Genomic DNA, 19309 nt, shown 5'->3' on the forward strand with positions numbered 1-19309 from the left:
CGATCGCTGTATGATGTAATGCCATGGCATTACATCGTACTGCAGGAGTGATCAAAGCATCGCAAGTTGTTGTCCCCCCTGGGGACTAAGGAAAAAATATTAAAATAAGATCAATAAAGCTTTACTAATTATTTAAAAAATAAAAAAGGAATAAATTGAAAAAAGCAAAAAAAAAACAAAACAACTTTTGCCATATTTAAAATAGAAGAATCTAAAAAAAACAAACAACAAAAATACATATTTGGTATCGCTGCGTCTGTTAAATTCCAATCTAGCAAAGTAACGCATTATTTACCCTGTATGTAAAAATTGTCAGAAAAAAAACAAACACCAGAAATGCATTTTTTTGGTCACCCTGTTTCCAAGAAAAAAAATACAATAAAGAGCTATCAAAAAGTCGTATGTGTCCCCAAATGGTACCAACACAAACTACAGGACGTCCTGCAAAAAAATACAAGCAGTACAGAAAAAAAACCCCAAAAAAAACATATAAATTTGGTATCGTAGTAATCGTACTGACCCACAGAATAAAGCTATCATGTCGTTTTTGATGCAGTTTGTGCGCCGTAGAAACAAGACACACCGAAAGATGGCGGAATTTCATTTTTTGTTTTTCAGTACATTATATGGTACATTAAACAGTACCACTGAAAAATACAACTCGTCCCTCAAAAAACAAGCCCTCATACAGCAACGTTGATGAATAAATAAAAGGAGCTACGATTTAAAAAAAAAAAAACGGTGGTGGGGGGGTGGTGGAGAGAAAAAAAATGGAAGAAAAAAAAAATTGCTTTGTCACTAAGGGGGATCAGCACAGAAGGCACTGCCAATATTAGAATCACTAACATATGTACTAAAGGGATTTTCCAGGATATTACATTTGTAGCCCATCCTTAAGATAGACCATCAGCTAGGACCTGCAATATAATTAGCACTAAATCGTTTACTACAAGATCCAACTTTTTGCTCTTCCTCTTTTGTTTTTGCGACACTACAACTCAGCCCCATTCATGTGAACGATGGACACACAGCTCTGAAAACTCTACTCCACTCAGCCAGAAGCTGTGCCTGCGCAATCATACAGGTAGAACACATGTAATTGTTGTACTGTCTGTGTTCTCCCATGCTTGAAGGGCTGTGGAATAAGGTGGCGCTATACAAACCAAGATTATTATTGTGGCTGGTGGATCCTTTGTCATTTACATACAGGTATTTACCTTTCAGTGTAATCCTGCCTGTGATGTCGAGGCCGTTTTACACGGAACGATTGTTTTAAAAAAAAATTTTTTTCAAATGAGTAAAAAAGGATGATAAATCGTTCACTTTGTGTTTATCGTTCATTTTATGGAGGCATAAAAATCTTTGGTTGCTTAACCAATAAATAGCGATCTTTAAGTCATTCTCATGCACTTATACAGTGAACGACTGAACGATTTCTCGTCTGAATGAGCCAACAATGTATTTGCCTGTGTAAACAGGCTGCCGGAGCGAACAATGACATCGGCAGGTGCAAACAGACCCTTAAGGTGCATTCACACGAACATATATCGGCTCGGTTTTCACGCCGAGCCGATATACGTTGTCCTCATCTGCGGGGGGGGGGAAGGCTGGAAGAGCCAGGAGCAGGAACTGAGCTCCTGCCCCCTCTCTGCCTCCTCTCCGCCCCTCTGCACTATTTGCAATGAAAGGAGGCGGGATGGGGCAGGGCTAAGTTCTGAGAATTAGCCCCGCCGCCATCCCGCCTTTCCTAATTGCAAGTAGTGCAGAGGGGCGGAGAGGGGGCGGGAGCTCAGTTCCTGCTCCTGGCTCTTCCATCCTCTCCCCCCTGCACACGAGGACGACGTATATCGGCTTGGCATGAAAACCGAGCCAATATACGTTCGTGTGAATGCACCCTTAGTGAGATGACTGCTGCAAAACTTCCTCTACAGATCAGGAAGTGTGGGACTATTATTGAGCTCTGTGATCAGTGTGACAGATGCAGGATTTTAGCATTTAACACTGATCACAGAGCTTAATAATAGTGGATTCTGATATTGTCAACGTCTTTTGTGCTGATCGCTTAAAAAGACTCTGCCGCCAACTTTTAGCCATATAAAATGAGCTTATGGGCTGAAAGTAACAAAGTAACATAGTTTGTAAGGCCGAATGAAGACAATGTCCATCTAGTCCAGCCTGTCTAGCCTCCTGTGTTGTTGATCCAGAAGAAGGCAAAAAAAAAAACCAAGAGCAGAAGCCAATTAGCCCTCTTGGGGAAAACAATTCTTCCCGACTCCCTAATGGCAATCAGACTGTTCCCTGGATCAACCCCTAATAGTTCCTACCTGCCTGTATACCCGGATTGACACTTAACCTAATATTGATATCCTATAATGTCCTTCCTCTCCAGAAAGACATCAAGTCCCCTTTTAAACTCCTCTATGGATTTTGCCATCACCACTTCCTCCGGCAGAGTGTTCCACAGTCTAACTGCTCTTACAGTAAAGAACCCTTTTCTATGTTGGTGATGAAACCTGGTGATGAAAGTAAGTGACCTGCTGAGTGTTATACTTACCTCACCCCGGTGTCAACGATGAAAGGCCTCACTCAATGCATCGAGTGGTGCTGCCAAGTAGTCCACCCATGATAAGTTTTGAATGGGTGGACTACTTACCATACTCCTCAACACATTGAGTGGTGGTTTTCAGCGCTCACACCGGGGAATGACAGGGAAGGTAAGTTGAACATTTACACCTCCGGACTCAGCAGGTCACCTACTTTTAGTGCATAAGCTTAGCTTACAGGGCTAAAAGTAGGTGACAGATTCCCTTTGATTGTATTATCTGAATGCAGTAAACCAGCAGTCCATCATCTGCTAAATATATTAAAAAGTGAGGGGGAAAAATAAAAAGGAAAAACTTACCAATCTCTCTACCAATGGCTTTGGCTAATTCGCGGATGGTCATGTTGTGCCTTACTTCCACCACCTTCTTCTGCTCTTTAACCTTAACGGGCATTGACTTCTCTTTCTTGTATTCTTTCTGCTATCAAGAAGTAAAGCCAAAACGAGATAGTTACTACGTACGGAACATCTGCTTTGTGGAAGACAGATAAGACCACCTGTCAATGTCAAAATACTTTGAGTCTTTATGGTCCTGTTCTTGAGTGTAAAGGTACCTCTACATGGGGTGATTCTAGCCCCGAGTAATCGATGGAAACACCTAATTTGGGCGACAGTCATCCCATATACTGGCAACCACTAATAGGGCAGTGAGTGAGAAATTGCTCACTCGTTGAGTCACTTGGTTCTTCGCTCACCTAAAAACCAAAGTGACTACTGACCCTTGTAAACAAGCAGTCGTTCTTCTATGAATGACTGTCTATTTACTCTGAATGGAGGGGATGAGACAGAAGATACCTCTGGCCCACTTTGCCTCCATTCTCTGAACAACTATTACTTCTGTGTGAAAGCACAGGAGAAATAGTTTATGGTACGGCGGTCGGGCACTTATGCCCTTGTAAAGGCACCTTAACTCAATGCAAACTCTAGATCTCTTTGGTGCACAGAACCCCTTACCGGCGTTCACCACCAACCAAGTCTGTGTTCAGAACCCAAGAAAATACTGCATGGTCGAGGACTGTCAAGTCATCGGACCCGGGGCTGAACTTTTTAAAAAGTATACTTAACAAAGCCACTGGAACCAATCAGTACGAGTGACAGATCAGCGAGTATCACTATTTAATAGTCTGCAGCTAGGAGACCATAAGGGTCGCACATCTTCCCGTTCGCACAGCACTTTTATGCTAGCTTAAAGTTAGTGATCAACTAACAAACGAGTGATTGCATGTTTGTCGGCTGATCGTTGGTAGTTTTAAATGGTCTGATTGTTGGGTGGACGAACGTTCAAAAAAAAAATAAAATGCTCATGCCCGATAATCGGCCCGTATATAAAAGGATCTTACAGGGTTTTTCCAGACAACTTTTATTGATGAGCCCTGTGTAGTAGCTGGCGATAGTAATTGCAGGCGCAGCTCTCATTGCCACTATACAGGTAAGAGCGATCTGCTTCCACTCTGTAACCTTTGTTTTGCTGGTGACGGCTGATCGGCTGGGGATCCGAGCAGTGGATCACGCAAATGAAGCTGATAAAGTGCTAATGGACATTAGTGCCCATTAACACTTTATGCAAAACGATCGCTGAAACTATCAATCTTTCAACCGTTTCAACAATTGTCTTTTCATGTAAATGGGCCTTAATCTAACTGTTTCCTTAAATCAGGAATCATGTGTTTGCCCCACCGAATGTTGATATCAATGCTCTATGTAGGGTGTTGGAATAATTGTACCTTCGGGATTAGTATCTTCTTGGCAGACAAAAACCTGCATTGCTGTGCGGTCATCTTCAAGAAGGGACTTGCGTGAGGACAATGGCGAACAGCAGACAAGAAGGACGGAGAAGGGAACTGTGCAGGTCTCCATTGTCTTGTGGACAGACTTCTGAGGCAAGAGAGATTCAACTGTCGGCACACATGGTGAATCTGGACGACTTGTTCTACCCGCTGTAAGATATTCCGGGCCATTTTCCTACATGGGACAGAATTGGTAACAGAAATGTAGTAAAAAACGACATAAAAATCATGTTCATGCTGAGCTGACTTCATTGTAGAAGTAGGTTGTCTTAACGTATAGTCACTATAGGGTGGTTTTACACATAGTGCCTTTACCAAAAACAACACACTGTCATTTTTTATCTTTAGGTCAATAGGAAGTAATGGAACTCAGTTGGTTTTGTTTTGTGTTTTTTTTTTCGGTGAATGTTTTTGAGACAATGTAATTTGTTCAAATGACTGCAATTAGTGATATCATTACATGTAAACGTGGACATCGTGCAGATCTCGTTTGAATGAGGATTTTAAGGTGAACTTAAAATCCATCCTTCAGACACTGAGAGTGTCTCTCAATAGACCACACGCTGTTATCTCCATGGGGGCCGGCAGATAACATTGTAATCTGCCATTAGCTGTGAGCAGAACAATGCAGCTGTGTGCACATCTGGGCTCTGCAAACAGCTCCTGGAGGCTATTTTACATGCATATGAAGATGATAAACTGTTATTAACACTTCATGCAAATAGATCACAAAATATTACAGTTATTTGAAAGATGGTCTTTGCGTGTAAATGGGCCTTTAGTTGCACCTGACAATCTCAACCCACATACAGCCAGTTGACTGCTTACTAAGGTTAATTTGAAAACAATGGGTGAGGCGTTGAGAGGGAACTCCCAAAGATAGGACATGCAGCGAGTGTTAAGGCAGCAGAAATGCAGTCCTAAGCTCTCTCTCACGACCTGAAGGTTGTGGGTTCAATCTCTATGTGGTTCAGGTAGTTGGCCCCAGGTTAACTCAGCCTTCCATCCTTCAAAGGTCGGTAAAACGAGTACCCAGCTTGGTGGGGGTAATAAATAAATTACCTGAAAGCGCTGCGGAATAAGTTGGCGCTATACACATAACAAGATTTTGCTGCAGCCTCTATGAGGTTATGAAGGGGGCTCCGCCACCGCACTGATGAAGCCCTGACGTGACTAGCACATCAGTGCCAAGAAGATCCGGCCCTAGAGGACAAGCAGGAAAGGTTTTGGTGCGATGGGCCCCAGATATGAGATAAGGTGCTGCGTCACAACTCCAGTCTACAGGGAGCTGGGGCAACAGTAGTCCTCAGAGTACCGCATCAACTTGACACGTCGTGGGCTCACGTGACTATAGTGTAAAACACGCAACTCAAATACGTCCGTGTGAGACCGGCCTAAGGGAGTTCTGTCTAAGAGCCCACTGGGTCTGTGTATTATGAGCATAATATGCAATACACAGTAAAATACGCATGCAGCGTGCATATTTACTGCGGTTTTTATCCCCTTATAGGCCATAATGTGTCAGACCTCATCTGGAGTACTGTGTCCAGTTCTGGGCACCCCACTTTAAAAAAGACAGACAAACTGGAGCAAGTTCAGAGAAGAGTTACCAAGATGGTGAGCGGCCTGCAAATCATGTCCTATGAGGAACGGTTAAAGGATCTGGGAATGTTTAGCTTGTGAAAAAGAAGGCTGAGAGGGGACTTAACCCATTAAGGGCCAAGAGCGGTAAATATACGGCGCCTGGTCCTGGGCTTAAAACTCCGCTGGTAGTAAAATTACGGCAGTGCTTTAAGCCTCCTGCTCTGCAATCAATCAGAGGGCAGAACGGGTTACCAGCTGTTAATAACAGCTGATAACCCGGAGGAGAAGGTAAAAGGGGTATTTAACCCTTCCTGCCTTTTCCTTTCCCTAGTACACAGCGCTCAATGAGCACTGTGTACTAGAAAGTGAAAGTGTGTCTTCCACTGCATGAGCCAGGGGGGTCATGTGACCACTGGGGTTCCCTGTGACAGCAGAGCTGGAGGGTCGTACTAGACCCTGGCCAGCTCTGCCAGTGACTGATGTCACTCTAGGAGTTGCTTCCCCTGTAACTGTGGCTCCTATGGATGCCCCAAGCTACAGTGGGAAAGTGTCAAATAAATAAATAAAAAATAAATGTCCCCCAGAGGTCTTACATGATGTCACGGGGGACATAGATAGTAAAAAAAACATAATTACATACATAACTAAATAAAAATTACAGAATAAAGCAATAATATATACATAAGAGAGAGAATAACAAAGCCGACGCCAATCAAAACCATACATACTATATATCAAAACGTCCGAAGCAAATAGAGGAACCCGATCCTATACTTTATTGTAGCATAAATATACTACATTTAAAAAAAAACAAACAAACTATAAAATGTTTTAAAAAAACTACTTTTTTTTAGCATTTTACCCCCAATAGAAGGGTAAAAAAGTTCAGTGAAAAAGATATGTAGAAGAAAAAAATAAATAAAAAAATAAAAAAAAATCGCCCTATATATCATGGAAAAAAAAGGTAAGTGAGGGTGATCAATGAGTGGAACAGGTTACCACGGGAGGTGGGGAGTACTTCAATGGAAGTCTTCAAACAGAGGCTGGACAGACATCTGTCTGGGATGACTTAGTGATCCTGCACTGAGCAGGGGGTTGGACCCGATGACCCTGGAGGTCCCGTCCAGCTCTCCCATCCTACAACCACCCATAATATAGTATTGCAGGGTTACAACCCCATTCACATACACTGCTGGTGAGTTTCAACGCGAAACCTGCAGCAACTCCACAATGTGCACATTCACACAAACAATAGACTTGCACAAGTTGTGTGATGCGCACAAAACTCACGCGAATATGAACTTCATTGTTTTGAATTAACTACTTCACACCAATGACTTTTTTCTCACTGCACCCTCTATCTCCGTGAATCCCCAGGGAACGCTGCGCCAATGTTTTCAACAGCACCAGCAAGGCCATCGCATGCAAGTGTGACACTTCCCATGCAAGTCAATGGGAACCACTTGCGATCCTTTCACGCGGGCGAAAATCACTTTTTTTTAATCCAAACCACTTAAAAGAATGGCACAAGCAGCAAGCGAGCTATTGGGCCAAGGAGCTGGCGCTCATCCGTGTGCTAGCTGAGTTCAGTTTTGCGTTTCCCACGAGCGTGCCGACCAATCGCCATACACTATCTTGGCGTGTATTCACACAAAACCCTTGCATGAAAGCCGCAGTAACAGCCACTGGTGGGAGAGCCCTTATACTACATGCAGATGTGCTTTACTGGCCGGTGCATGGAGCAGAAACAGTACTGATAGGACCTCAGCCTGCTTCCACATACTAGTGTTTAAGATGAACTACTGGAACCAGCATGCCTGCTACAGAGCCGGCACTCCCTCCTCTCAGGAGTCGCAGCCGCCAACACAAGCGTTACCTCTGCGGCTTATAGAAAGCACGCCGACCTCTGCCGGGAGTCACGTGACACACCGCGACCCCCTACGTCACGCCGGAGAAGTGCGGCCACTAGAGGTAGAAGTGTCCTCTACGCCGGTGTCTCCGGCTGCTACAGAGACTAGACTGGTGAGGGAAATAGCTGAGTCCCAGAGCTGAGGTAACGATGTGTTACTGCTACACGGAGACACTGTCTGTCTTGCATTTGTGGGTAGTTTGAGCGTCTACAAAATGGCGTCCGTTGCAGTAAGAGCCTTACCAGCCGCATATTAGTAGTTTACACTGCGGTTATTCCTGCTGCCGATTCCAGCCAATGAGGTGGCTGGAATCGGCACCATGTGACCTCCCATTGTGCACGAGCAGTACAGTTCAGCTGCCGTGCACGATGAGAGCTGTGCCCGCGCCCACGTGACCGGTGACGTCACCGGTACTTGAATTTGCCCGCGAATTCCGAGCCTACAGAGGAAGCTGATGGTTGGAGCCTTTTATACTTTCAACGTGGGAGAGGAAGATTTCTGCGCTGTGTGTGGTGAGTACCTACCTGAGATTAATGCGCTGTGTACCTACCTGAGATTAATGTGCTGTGTACCTACCTGAGATTAATGTGCTGTGTACCTACCTGAGATTAATGCGCTGTGTGCTGAGTACCTACCTGAGATTAATGTGCTGTGTGTGGTGAGTACCAACCTGAGATTAATGCGCTGTGTGGTGAGTACCTACCTGAGATTAATGCGCTGTGTGTGCTGAGTACCTACCTGAGATTAATGCGCTGTGTGGTGAGTACCTACCTGAGATTAATGCGCTGTGTGGTGAGTACCTACCTGAGATTAATGCGCTGTGTGCTGAGTACCTACCTGAGATTAATGCGCTGTGTGTGGTGAGTACCTACCTGAGATTAATGTGCTGTGTGTGCTGAGTACCTACCTGAGATTAATGCGCTGTGTGGTGAGTACCTACCTGAGATTAATGCGCTGTGTGGTGAGTACCTACCTGAGATTAATGCGCTGTGTACCTACCTGAGATTAATGCGCTGTGTACCTACCTGAGATTAATGTGCTGTGTACCTACCTGAGATTAATGTGCTGTGTACCTACCTGAGATTAATGCGCTGTGTGGTGAGTACCTACCTGAGATTAATGCGCTGTGTGGTGAGTACCTACCTGAGATTAATGCGCTGTGTGGTGAGTACCTACCTGAGATTAATGCGCTGTGTGGTGAGTACCTACCTGAGATTAATGTGCTGTGTGTGGTGAGTACCAACCTGAGATTAATGCGCTGTGTGCTGAGTACCTACCTGAGATTAATGCGCTGTGTACCTACCTGAGATTAATGCGCTGTGTACCTACCTGAGATTAATGCGCTGTGTACCTACCTGAGATTAATGTGCTGTGTACCTACCTGAGATTAATGTGCTGTGTACCTACCTGAGATTAATGCGCTGTGTGCTGAGTACCTACCTGAGATTAATGCGCTGTGTGGTGAGTACCTACCTGAGATTAATGCGCTGTGTGGTGAGTACCTACCTGAGATTAATGCGCTGTGTGATGAGTATCTACCTGAGATTAATGCGCTGTGCGCTACGTGTGGTGAGTACCTACCTGAGATTTAGGCGCTGTGCTGCTATGTGTGGTGAGTACCTACCTGAGATTAATGCGCTGTGTGGTGAGTACCTACCTGAGATTAATGCGCTGTGTGCTGAGTACCTACCTGAGATTTCTGCGCTACGTGTGGTGAGTACCTACCTGAGATTTCTGCGCTATGTGTGGTGAGTACCTACCTGAGATTTCTGCGCTACGTGTGGTGAGTACCTACCTGAGATTAATGCGCTGTGTGCTGAGTACCTACCTGAGATTAATGCGCTGTGTGCTCAGTACCTACCTGAGATTAATGCGCTGTGTGCTCAGTACCTACCTGAGATTAATGCGCTGTGTGCTCAGTACCTACCTGAGATTAATGCGCTGTGTGCTCAGTACCTACCTGAGATTAATGCGCTGTGTGCTGAGTACCTACCTGAGATTAATGCGCTGTGTGCTGAGTACCTACCTGAGATTAATGCGCTGTGTGCTGAGTACCTACCTGAGATTAATGCGCTGTGTGGTGAGTACCTACCTGAGATTAATGCGCTGTGTGCTCAGTACCTACCTGAGATTAATGCGCTGTGTGCTCAGTACCTACCTGAGATTAATGCGCTGTGTGCTGAGTACCTACCTGAGATTAATGCGCTGTGTGCTGAGTACCTACCTGAGATTAATGCGCTGTGTGCTGAGTACCTACCTGAGATTAATGCGCTGTGTGCTGAGTACCTACCTGAGATTAATGCGCTGTGTGTGGTGAGTACCTACCTGAGATTAATGCGCTGTGTGGTGAGTACCTACCTGAGATTAATGCGCTGTGTGGTGAGTACCTACCTGAGATTAATGCGCTGTGTGGTGAGTACCTACCTGAGATTAATGCGCTGTGTGCTGAGTACCTACCTGAGATTTATGCGCTGTGTGCTGAGTACCTACCTGAGATTTATGCGCTGTGTGCTGAGTACCTACCTGAGATTTCTGCGCTACGTGTGGTGAGTACCTACCTGAGATTTCTGCGCTACGTGTGGTGAGTACCTACCTGAGATTTCTGCGCTACGTGTGGTGAGTACCTACCTGAGATTAATGCGCTGTGTGCTGAGTACCTACCTGAGATTAATGTGCTGAGTACCTACCTGAGATTAATGCGCTGTGTGCTCAGTACCTACCTGAGATTAATGCGCTGTGTGCTGAGTACCTACCTGAGATTAATGCGCTGTGTGCTGAGTACCTACCTGAGATTAATGCGCTGTGTGCTGAGTACCTACCTGAGATTAATGCGCTGTGTGCTGAGTACCTACCTGAGATTAATGCGCTGTGTGCTGAGTACCTACCTGAGATTAATGCGCTGTGTGTGGTGAGTACCTACCTGAGATTAATGCGCTGTGTGGTGAGTACCTACCTGAGATTAATGCGCTGTGTGCTGAGTACCTACCTGAGATTAATGCGCTGTGCGCTACGTGTGGTGAGTACCTACCTGAGATTAATGCGCTGTGTGGTGAGTACCTACCTGAGATTAATGCGCTGTGTGTGGTGAGTACCTACCTGAGATTAATGCGCTGTGCGCTACGTGTGGCGAGTACCTACCTGAGATTAATTCGCTGTGCGCTACGTCTGGTGAGTACGTCACCTGAAATTTGCGCGACGCCACCTGACGCAACCTGTCTTTTTTTGCAGATTTGTGCGCTACGTGTGGAGACGCGGCCACCCGAGATTTGTGCACTTTTTTTTGCAAACTTACGTATGGAGATGATCCTGACGTTTGGACGCGTTTTGAGAAGAATTTCGCTTCGCTTGCACACAAGCTGACATAACTCGTCGAGGTAAGCTGCTGCATCTGCTAAAATTTTCATTGCGTGCATCTGCTCATACGTGCTTATTTTGCGCATATTTGCAGGTTTTCGCTTGCGTGTGTGTGTACGCACGCGCGTGTGTGTACGTATATATGATTCTTCTGACCAGGTTGGGGGAGTAGTGGTCAATGTAAGTGGGTGGAGCGGATCTAGGGATCAGTAATACTGGTGTGATGTGACTGTTAACCTGCTGATTTTTCGTCATTTCCTGCAGATCTGACGTCCTTGAGAATGGGAAGGCTGTCCGACAGTGAAGAGACCCTCGACGTTCAGCAATCTTGAAACCCTTCGTTTTATGGACTGCTTTTTGCCGGTGACTCACCTTTTTTTTTTTTTTTTTTTATAAGCTTTTTGGAGTATCCTGAAAAACTGCGCAATATTTTACACCGATTGAGTAAACAGAAAAGATCCCCAAACACAGCGGCCTTTGGTTTATCAGGGAATGACACTTGGTGTAAAATCCACATTTTTAATAAATAATAAAACGTGATTTGAATTTGTTTTTTTGTTTTACCTTATTTATGTTTTCAGGCTCCTGATTACCCCCGCTGTAAAGCCGGCTGCGACGAGCTCCGCCATGGAATTCCGGGGCGGAGCCCATCACGGCAGCCCCAAGAGACCCCAATACCTACCTCTGGTTCCGGAGTCCCGCATGACGCCTCAGTGCGCATGGGTAATAGAGCGTGAGACGCACCGCAGTGGCATGTGACGCGGCTGGCGGTAGGCGTAGAGGCGGTTTCACGCTATTTTCTGCTGTGCTACAGCGGAAAATAGCGTGAATGGACGGCTTCCACAGACTGCAATGGAAGCCGTCCGCGCGTATACCCGCGGCATTTTACGGTGCGGAATTCCGCTGTGAAATTACGCACCGTAAGCATTGAGCTATTAGGTTGAATACCGTGTTTCCCCGATAGTAAGACACCCCCCGATTGTAAGACGTATCGGGGGTTTCAGGGGGGTCGGCCAATGTAAGCCGTACCCCGAAAGTAAGACATATGTCTTACTTTCGGGGAAACACGGGGGTATTGCCGCCTCCCTCTCATCTACGGTAGCTGCGCGCCGCCTCCTGCCCACTTCCGTGCCGCCCCCCCCCCCCCCCCCCCCCCCTCCATACGTCACCGCGTCTGCCGCCTTTGGCCTCATGTCCACGGGGAAAATCAGGCCCGCTACGGATTCTCCATGTAGAATCTGCAGCGGGTCCCTCCTGCCCCACGGACATGAGCGCTGAAAATAGGAATAAATCAGAATTAACTTACCTCTCACACGCTCCGGATACTTCCTTCGCTGCGGCGTCATCTTCTCTCGTCGCGTCCGGATCTTCTTTCTTCGGCTCAGCGGATGTGCATGATGACGTCGGTGACGTGCCCCGGACATGCGCCGGGCCGAAGCAAAATGATCCGGCCGCGACTGAGAGAAGATGGCGCCGCGGCGAAGAGAAGAACCGGAGCGTGTGAGTACAATTTGATTTTTGTGTCCCGGGAGACCCGCATGAAAATGGAGCATGGTCCAGATTTTTTCATGCTCCATTTTCCAATATAAGACATACCCCGAAAGTAAGACATAGTGGGGCTTTTGGGGATAAAAAGAAAGACACTGTCTTACTTTCGGGGAAACACGGTAGATCCGTCTGTGGGAAGGAGCCTTAAGGCCTCATGTCCACTAGCAAAATGGAATTGCGGTTTCCGCAGCGGATTTGCCCCTAGGGAATCATTGGCCATCCCGTCCATTAAACTGATTTTTGCACCCGCGGATGGAATTTTAATAGAATTGCGTTTTTCATGCGTGGGAGAAAATACCGCGGCATGCTCCATTTTACCGCGGATCGGCCACATTGCTATCACATTGACAGCAATGTGTGCGGATATCTGCATGAAAATTATACAATTGAAAGCTGATTCTATGCGGATTGTATTTTTCCAGTGGACATGAGGCCTAAGGCCGCCTGCAGACGGCCGTGTCGCATCCAGCTGCTCGCAACGGGACCCGACCTGAGCGCCTGCAGAGAGCAGTGCGGAACTCGCCCGCTCCCGCAGCTCTGACTCATGTGCCAGCAGACGGCACATGCGCAGAGCCGGCAGCCAGCGAGTGGCGTTTCTGTACGGGGCTCTGCGAACCCCGCACAGAATTAGAGCATGCCGCGGTTTGTTTTCTGCGCGTGATTTCGCGTAGACAAACCACGGCCTTCTGCATAGGATTGCGTATTGAAATGCAATCCTATGCAGGCGTGTACAGCCGGAAATGTACGGTGCTGCGTCTGGCATAGACTGAAGTGGCAGCGGTGCGCACTCGTCATCAGCTGATTGGCAGGGATTCTGGGAGGCAGATCACCACTTCACTGCGCATAGATCATCAGTACTGGAGTCCCAGGGAACCCTTTTAACCCCTTGCCACCGCAGCACGTGAATGTATGTATATGTTAGGAAGCAGCTTTCTGGAATGGACTTGCATCTACATCCTACAGATCTGAGCCCACACCATCTACTGCTGAAGACTGTTGCTAATGACAGTTGGCCTCCCGCAGCCACAGAGGGGATGGGTGAGACAACAGATTCCCGCTGTTAACCCTTTCCAGTCCAATGTCGGGCCTGCCCCGACATCATAATTTCCCTCCAATGTCGGGGCAGGCCCGACACTGCAGTGCAGGAGTGGATCTGCAACCGATCGTCAGGCACATCGGGTGCAGATGCACTCCTGCACTGGTCCTCATCGAAGACCCCCGAGGAGAAGGCAGAAAGGGATTTTAATCCTTTCTGCCTTCTCCTTTACACATTACTTAGCGCTATGTAATGCATAGATTCTGGCCGGCGATCATGTGACCGCCGGTGTTACCTGACCCCAGCAGTCACATGATCGCCGAACCGGGAGGCAGAAGGAGAGTACTGAAGACGCCGGACAGGTAAGCAGGTCCCTCCCTGCACCCTCCTGAACTCTGTCAGCTCAGGAGGGTGCAGGGAAAGTGTATTTTTTCTCACCCATTCTCCCCAGAACCAATTTATTTGGAGCTGGGGAGAATGGGTGAGAAAAAATAAGTGGATTGGAAAGGGTTAATGCTTTGCATGCAACGATTGCTCTTATTTCATTAGGTTTTTGTATGTAATCAGATATACTTCAGTCAAAGCCGACCTGAGTATAAGCCAAGGTACCAACTTTTACCCCAAAAACCTGGGGTCAATTATTGACTTGAGTATAAGGCAAGGGGTAATATTAGGTACCTCGGCTAACACTGGGATCGGCTATACTCGAGTATGCATTGTGGCTGCTGCTACAGGCCAAGTGGGCAGTATTGTCCGGGTCTCCTGGACTCATGGTTAGTGTAGGGACTAGCGGTATAACCAGGAGCTTAGAAGTTCGCCCGCTAGCTTCACGTTTTGTCTACAATGTCAAGTAATACCTGTTCTTTATAATCAGCCTGTTAGTAGTGGTTGCATTTTTGGCTTCTGTATGCAGTGTTTTCTATCTCTGTGTATTCTGTTCCGTCTGTTATATGCCATGCGTGTGTCCTGTTCTGTGGCTCCTAGGATCAGCTATGGCCCAGTTCCGAAGACCGCTGGGCCGCCCTCTTATTTGGGGATGTATATGCTTAGGTTGGGCCACTGTCGAACCCCCCCCCCTTTAGCACAGGGTCAGTGGCATGGATTCCATGTGAATTTCCTGTGTGCATGTATACTACTAGACTACTACTCCTTTGGTCACGGTGTTGGCAGTCTGCTAAATCTGCCCACACGATCATAACAGTCTGTTCAGAAAGCCACATAGTACTGATTACATTTTGGGTCCCATTTGTGCATACTAACATAACATTAGGGCCACAATGGGTACATTTCTGAAAACAATACAAACAGGGGTATCCATTTTGGGGTGTCAGTGCACATGAAAATGATGATTTTTGGTGGAAAAAAATTTAGAATAGCACATTAGCCGAAATAAAGCCTTATTATAATTTTTTTTAATCATAATTCCATTAATTCCTGAAAATGTGTGATCTAAATACTCCTCACACCACTCAGTGAACACATTAAGGGGTGTACTTTGTAAAATAGGGCCATTTTAGGGGGTATGTATTCTGACACCCACGAGCCTTTGCAATCTTGGCTCGGTGGAGGAAAAAGGATTTAGCAAAATGAGAAAAAATGAGGTTCAACTTGAATGTCTCCAAAATGGTTCCAAACAAAAGATGTTTTTGCAAATGTGCGTCCAGAATAAAGTGAACAGATGGAAATATATGTTGGCAAAGATTTGTAGAGTATGTTTGCACATATGAGATATAACATTTGCAAATGTTAAAAAATTACAAGTTATTCAAAATGTTGTCAATATTCTTAATTTTAATTAATATACACAACTTCTGACTGCCCATTTTTACCACTTAAACGAAGTACAACAAGGCACAGAAAAAACAATGTAAGAATCACTTCGATTTGCAAACATGCCCATCTTGAAAGCGTCCTACTGAGCCAACATCTAGGACCGCCAGGCTCTGCTGCTTCAACAATGATTGTGAGCAAACGCAGTGTGGTAATCCTGAAATTACTTATCAGCTCACCTGTAAAGAAGGAAAAAAGTTTGCAAGAAAATAAATAAAAGCTTAGTCTATCCAAAAATACCAAAAAAAAAAAAAAAGGTGAGTCACCGGCAAAAAGTAGTCCATAAAACGAAGGGTTTCAAGATTGCTGAACGTCGAGGGTCTCTTCACTGTCCGCCAGCCTTCCCATTCTCAAGGACGTCAGATCTGCAGGAAATAACGAAAAATCAGCAGGTTAACAGTCACATCACACCAGTATTACTGATCCCTAGATCCGCTCTACCCACTTACATTGACCACTACTCCCCCAACCTGGTCAGAAGAATCATATATTATATATACACGTACGCACACACGAAAACCTGCAAATATGCGCAAAATAAGCACATATGAGCAGATGCACGCAATGAAAATTTTAGCAGATCAGCAGCTTACCTCGACGAGTTATGTCAGCTTGTGTGCAAGCGAAGCGAAATTCTTCTCAAAACGCGTCCAAACGTCAGGATCATCTCCACACGTAAGTTTGCAAAAAAAAGCGCACAAATCTCGGGTGGCCGCGTCTCCCCACGTAGCGCACAAATCTGCAAAAAAAGACAGGTTGCGTCAGGTGGCGTCGCGCAAATCTCAGGTGACGTACTCACCACACGTAGCGCACAGCGCATTAATCTCAGGTAGGTACTCACCACACGTAGCACACAGCGCATTAATCTCAGGTAGGTACTCACCACACGTAGCGCACAGCGCATTAATCTCAGGTAGGTACACAGCGCATTAATCTCAGGTAGGTACTCAGCACACAGCGCATTAATCTCAGGTAGGTACTCAGCACACAGCGCATTAATCTCAGGTAGGTACTCACCACACGTAGCACAGAAATCTCAGGTAGGTACTCACCACACGTAGCGCAGAAATCTCAGGTAGGTACTCAGCACACAGCGCATTAATCTCAGGTAGGTACTCAGCACACAGCGCATTAATCTCAGGTAGGTACTCAGCACACAGCGCATTAATCTCAGGTAGGTACTCAGCACACAGCGCATTAATCTCAGGTAGGTACTCAGCACACAGCGCATTAATCTCAGGTAGGTACTCAGCACACAGCGCATTAATCTCAGGTAGGTACTCAGCACACAGCGCATTAATCTCAGGTAGGTACTCAGCACACAGCGCATTAATCTCAGGTAGGTACTCACCACACGTAGCACACAGCGCATTAATCTCAGGTAGGTACTCACCACACGTAGCACATTAATCTCAGGTAGGTACTCACCACACAGCGCATTAATCTCAGGTAGGTACTCACCACACGTAGCACACAGTGCATTAATCTCAGGTAGGTACTCACCACACACACTGCATTAATCTCAGGTAGGTACTCACAGCACACAGCGCATTAATCTCAGGTAGGTACTCACAGCACACAGCGCATTAATCTCAGGTAGGTACTCACCACACAGCGCATTAATCTCAGGTAGGTACTCACCACACAGCGCATTAATCTCAGGTAGGTACTCACCACACAGCGCATTAATCTCAGGTAGGTACTCACCACACGTAGCGCACAGCGCATTAATCTCAGGTAGGTACACAGCGCATTAATCTCAGGTAGGTACTCACCACACAGCAGCACACAGCACATTAATCTCAGGTAGGTACTCAGCACACAGCGCATTAATCTCAGGTAGGTACTCAGCACACAGCGCATTAATCTCAGGTAGGTACTCAGCACACAGCGCATTAATCTCAGGTAGGTACTCAGCACACAGCGCATTAATCTCAGGTAGGTACTCACCACACGTAGCACACAGCGCATTAATCTCAGGTAGGTACTCACCACACGTAGCACATTAATCTCAGGTAGGTACTCACCACACAGCGCATTAATCTCAGGTAGGTACTCACCACACGTAGCACACAGTGCATTAATCTCAGGTAGGTACTCACCACACACACTGCATTAATCTCAGGTAGGTACTCACAGCACACAGCGCATTAATCTCAGGTAGGTACTCACAGCACACAGCGCATTAATCTCAGGTAGGTACTCACCACACAGCGCATTAATCTCAGGTAGGTACTCACCACACAGCGCATTAATCTCAGGTAGGTACTCACCACACAGCGCATTAATCTCAGGTAGGTACTCACCACACGTAGCGCACAGCGCATTAATCTCAGGTAGGTACTCAGCACACAGCGCATTAATCTCAGGTAGGTACTCAGCACACAGCGCATTAATCTCAGGTAGGTACTCACCACACAGCGCATTAATCTCAGGTAGGTACTCACCACACAGCGCATTAATCTCAGGTAGGTACTCACCACACACAGCGCATTAATCTCAGGTAGGTACTCACCACACACAGCGCATTAATCTCAGGTAGGTACTCACCACACACAGCGCATTAATCTCAGGTAGGTACTCACCACACACAGCGCATTAATCTCAGGTAGGTACTCACCACACACAGCGCATTAATCTCAGGTAGGTACTCACCACACACAGCGCATTAATCTCAGGTAGGTACTCACCACACAGCGCATTAATCTCAGGTAGGTACTCAGCACACAGCGCATTAATCTCAGGTAGGTACACAGCGCATTAATCTCAGGTAGGTACTCACCACACAGCGCATTAATCTCAGGTAGGTACACAGCGCATTAATCTCAGGTAGGTACTCACCACACAGCAGCACACAGCACATTAATCTCAGGTAGGTACTCAGCACACAGCGCATTAATCTCAGGTAGGTACTCACCACATGTAGCAGCACAGCACATTAATCTCAGGTAGGTACTCACCACACAGCAGCACACAGCACATTAATCTCAGGTAGGTACTCACCACACAGCGCATTAATCTCAGGTAGGTACTCACCACACAGCGCATTAATCTCAGGTAGGTACTCACCACACACAGCGCAGAAATCTTCCTCTCCCACGTTGAAAGTATAAAAGGCTCCAACCATCAGCTTCCTCTGTAGGCTCGGAATTCGCGGGCAAATTCAAGTACCGGTGACGTCACCGGTCACGTGGGCGCGGGCACAGCTCTCATCGTGCACGGCAGCTGAACTGTACTGCTCGTGCACAATGGGAGGTCACATGGTGCCGATTCCAGCCACCTCATTGGCTGGAATCGGCAGCAGGAATAACCGCAGTGTAAACTACTAATATGCTTACCAGCCTGACGAAATAGCAGCCGCTCTTCCATTTTTTGTTTTGGGCTGGTAGCGGTATCTTTTTAACCCTTTCAAGACACGGCCATTTTTCTTTTTTTTTTTTTATATATACTTTTTCATTTTTTTTCTCTCGCCACTTAAAAAAAATCATAGTTTATATTTTTTTCTATTGGCATAGCTTGGCTTTTATAGCACAAGGTATATTTTTTAATGGTTCTATTTAATCTACAGTAAAGTGACCAGATTTTCCCAGGGTTAAAGCGGGATAAAGGGTGTGTGGTCAGGGGCGTATGAGTTTACCTCCGTCATTATAGGGCCGTT

At 46.3% G+C, this 19309-nt stretch overlaps 1 protein-coding gene and 2 long non-coding RNA genes across 5 annotated transcripts in view; 1 reads left to right on the forward strand and 2 right to left on the reverse strand.

The window, feature by feature from the left end:
• The window catches only part of MTIF2 (mitochondrial translational initiation factor 2), a 35645-nt gene extending 27711 nt beyond the window's left edge, over positions 1 to 7934 (reverse strand). The window contains exons 1-3 of one of the 3 annotated variants that reach the window (XM_066595683.1): positions 7850 to 7934; positions 4327 to 4564; positions 2903 to 3020 (exon numbers count right to left, since the gene is read on the reverse strand). In XM_066595683.1, the coding sequence (XP_066451780.1) occupies positions 2903 to 3020; positions 4327 to 4560 (352 nt within the window). In that variant the 5' untranslated portion in view covers positions 4561 to 4564; positions 7850 to 7934. The other 2 variants (XM_066595681.1, XM_066595682.1) reach the window with 2 other exon arrangements.
• A 199-nt stretch (positions 7935 to 8133) lies between these two features.
• On the forward strand, positions 8134 to 11783 carry LOC136619752 (uncharacterized). The gene is made up of 3 exons (XR_010791019.1): positions 8134 to 8395; positions 11112 to 11257; positions 11502 to 11783. It is a non-coding gene; the product is annotated as an uncharacterized lncRNA (long non-coding RNA).
• Positions 11784 to 15642: 3859 nt separating this feature from the next.
• Positions 15643 to 18957, reverse strand: LOC136619753 (uncharacterized). Its single transcript, XR_010791020.1, has 4 exons — positions 18721 to 18957; positions 16245 to 16390; positions 15918 to 16016; positions 15643 to 15830 (listed from the first exon to the last, which is right to left on the reverse strand). It is a non-coding gene; the product is annotated as an uncharacterized lncRNA (long non-coding RNA).
• Positions 18958 to 19309: the final 352 nt, after the last annotated feature.

This window comes from Eleutherodactylus coqui, chromosome 3 (genome assembly GCF_035609145.1).
Source record: "Eleutherodactylus coqui strain aEleCoq1 chromosome 3, aEleCoq1.hap1, whole genome shotgun sequence".
Classification (NCBI taxonomy): domain Eukaryota; kingdom Metazoa; phylum Chordata; class Amphibia; order Anura; family Eleutherodactylidae; genus Eleutherodactylus; species Eleutherodactylus coqui.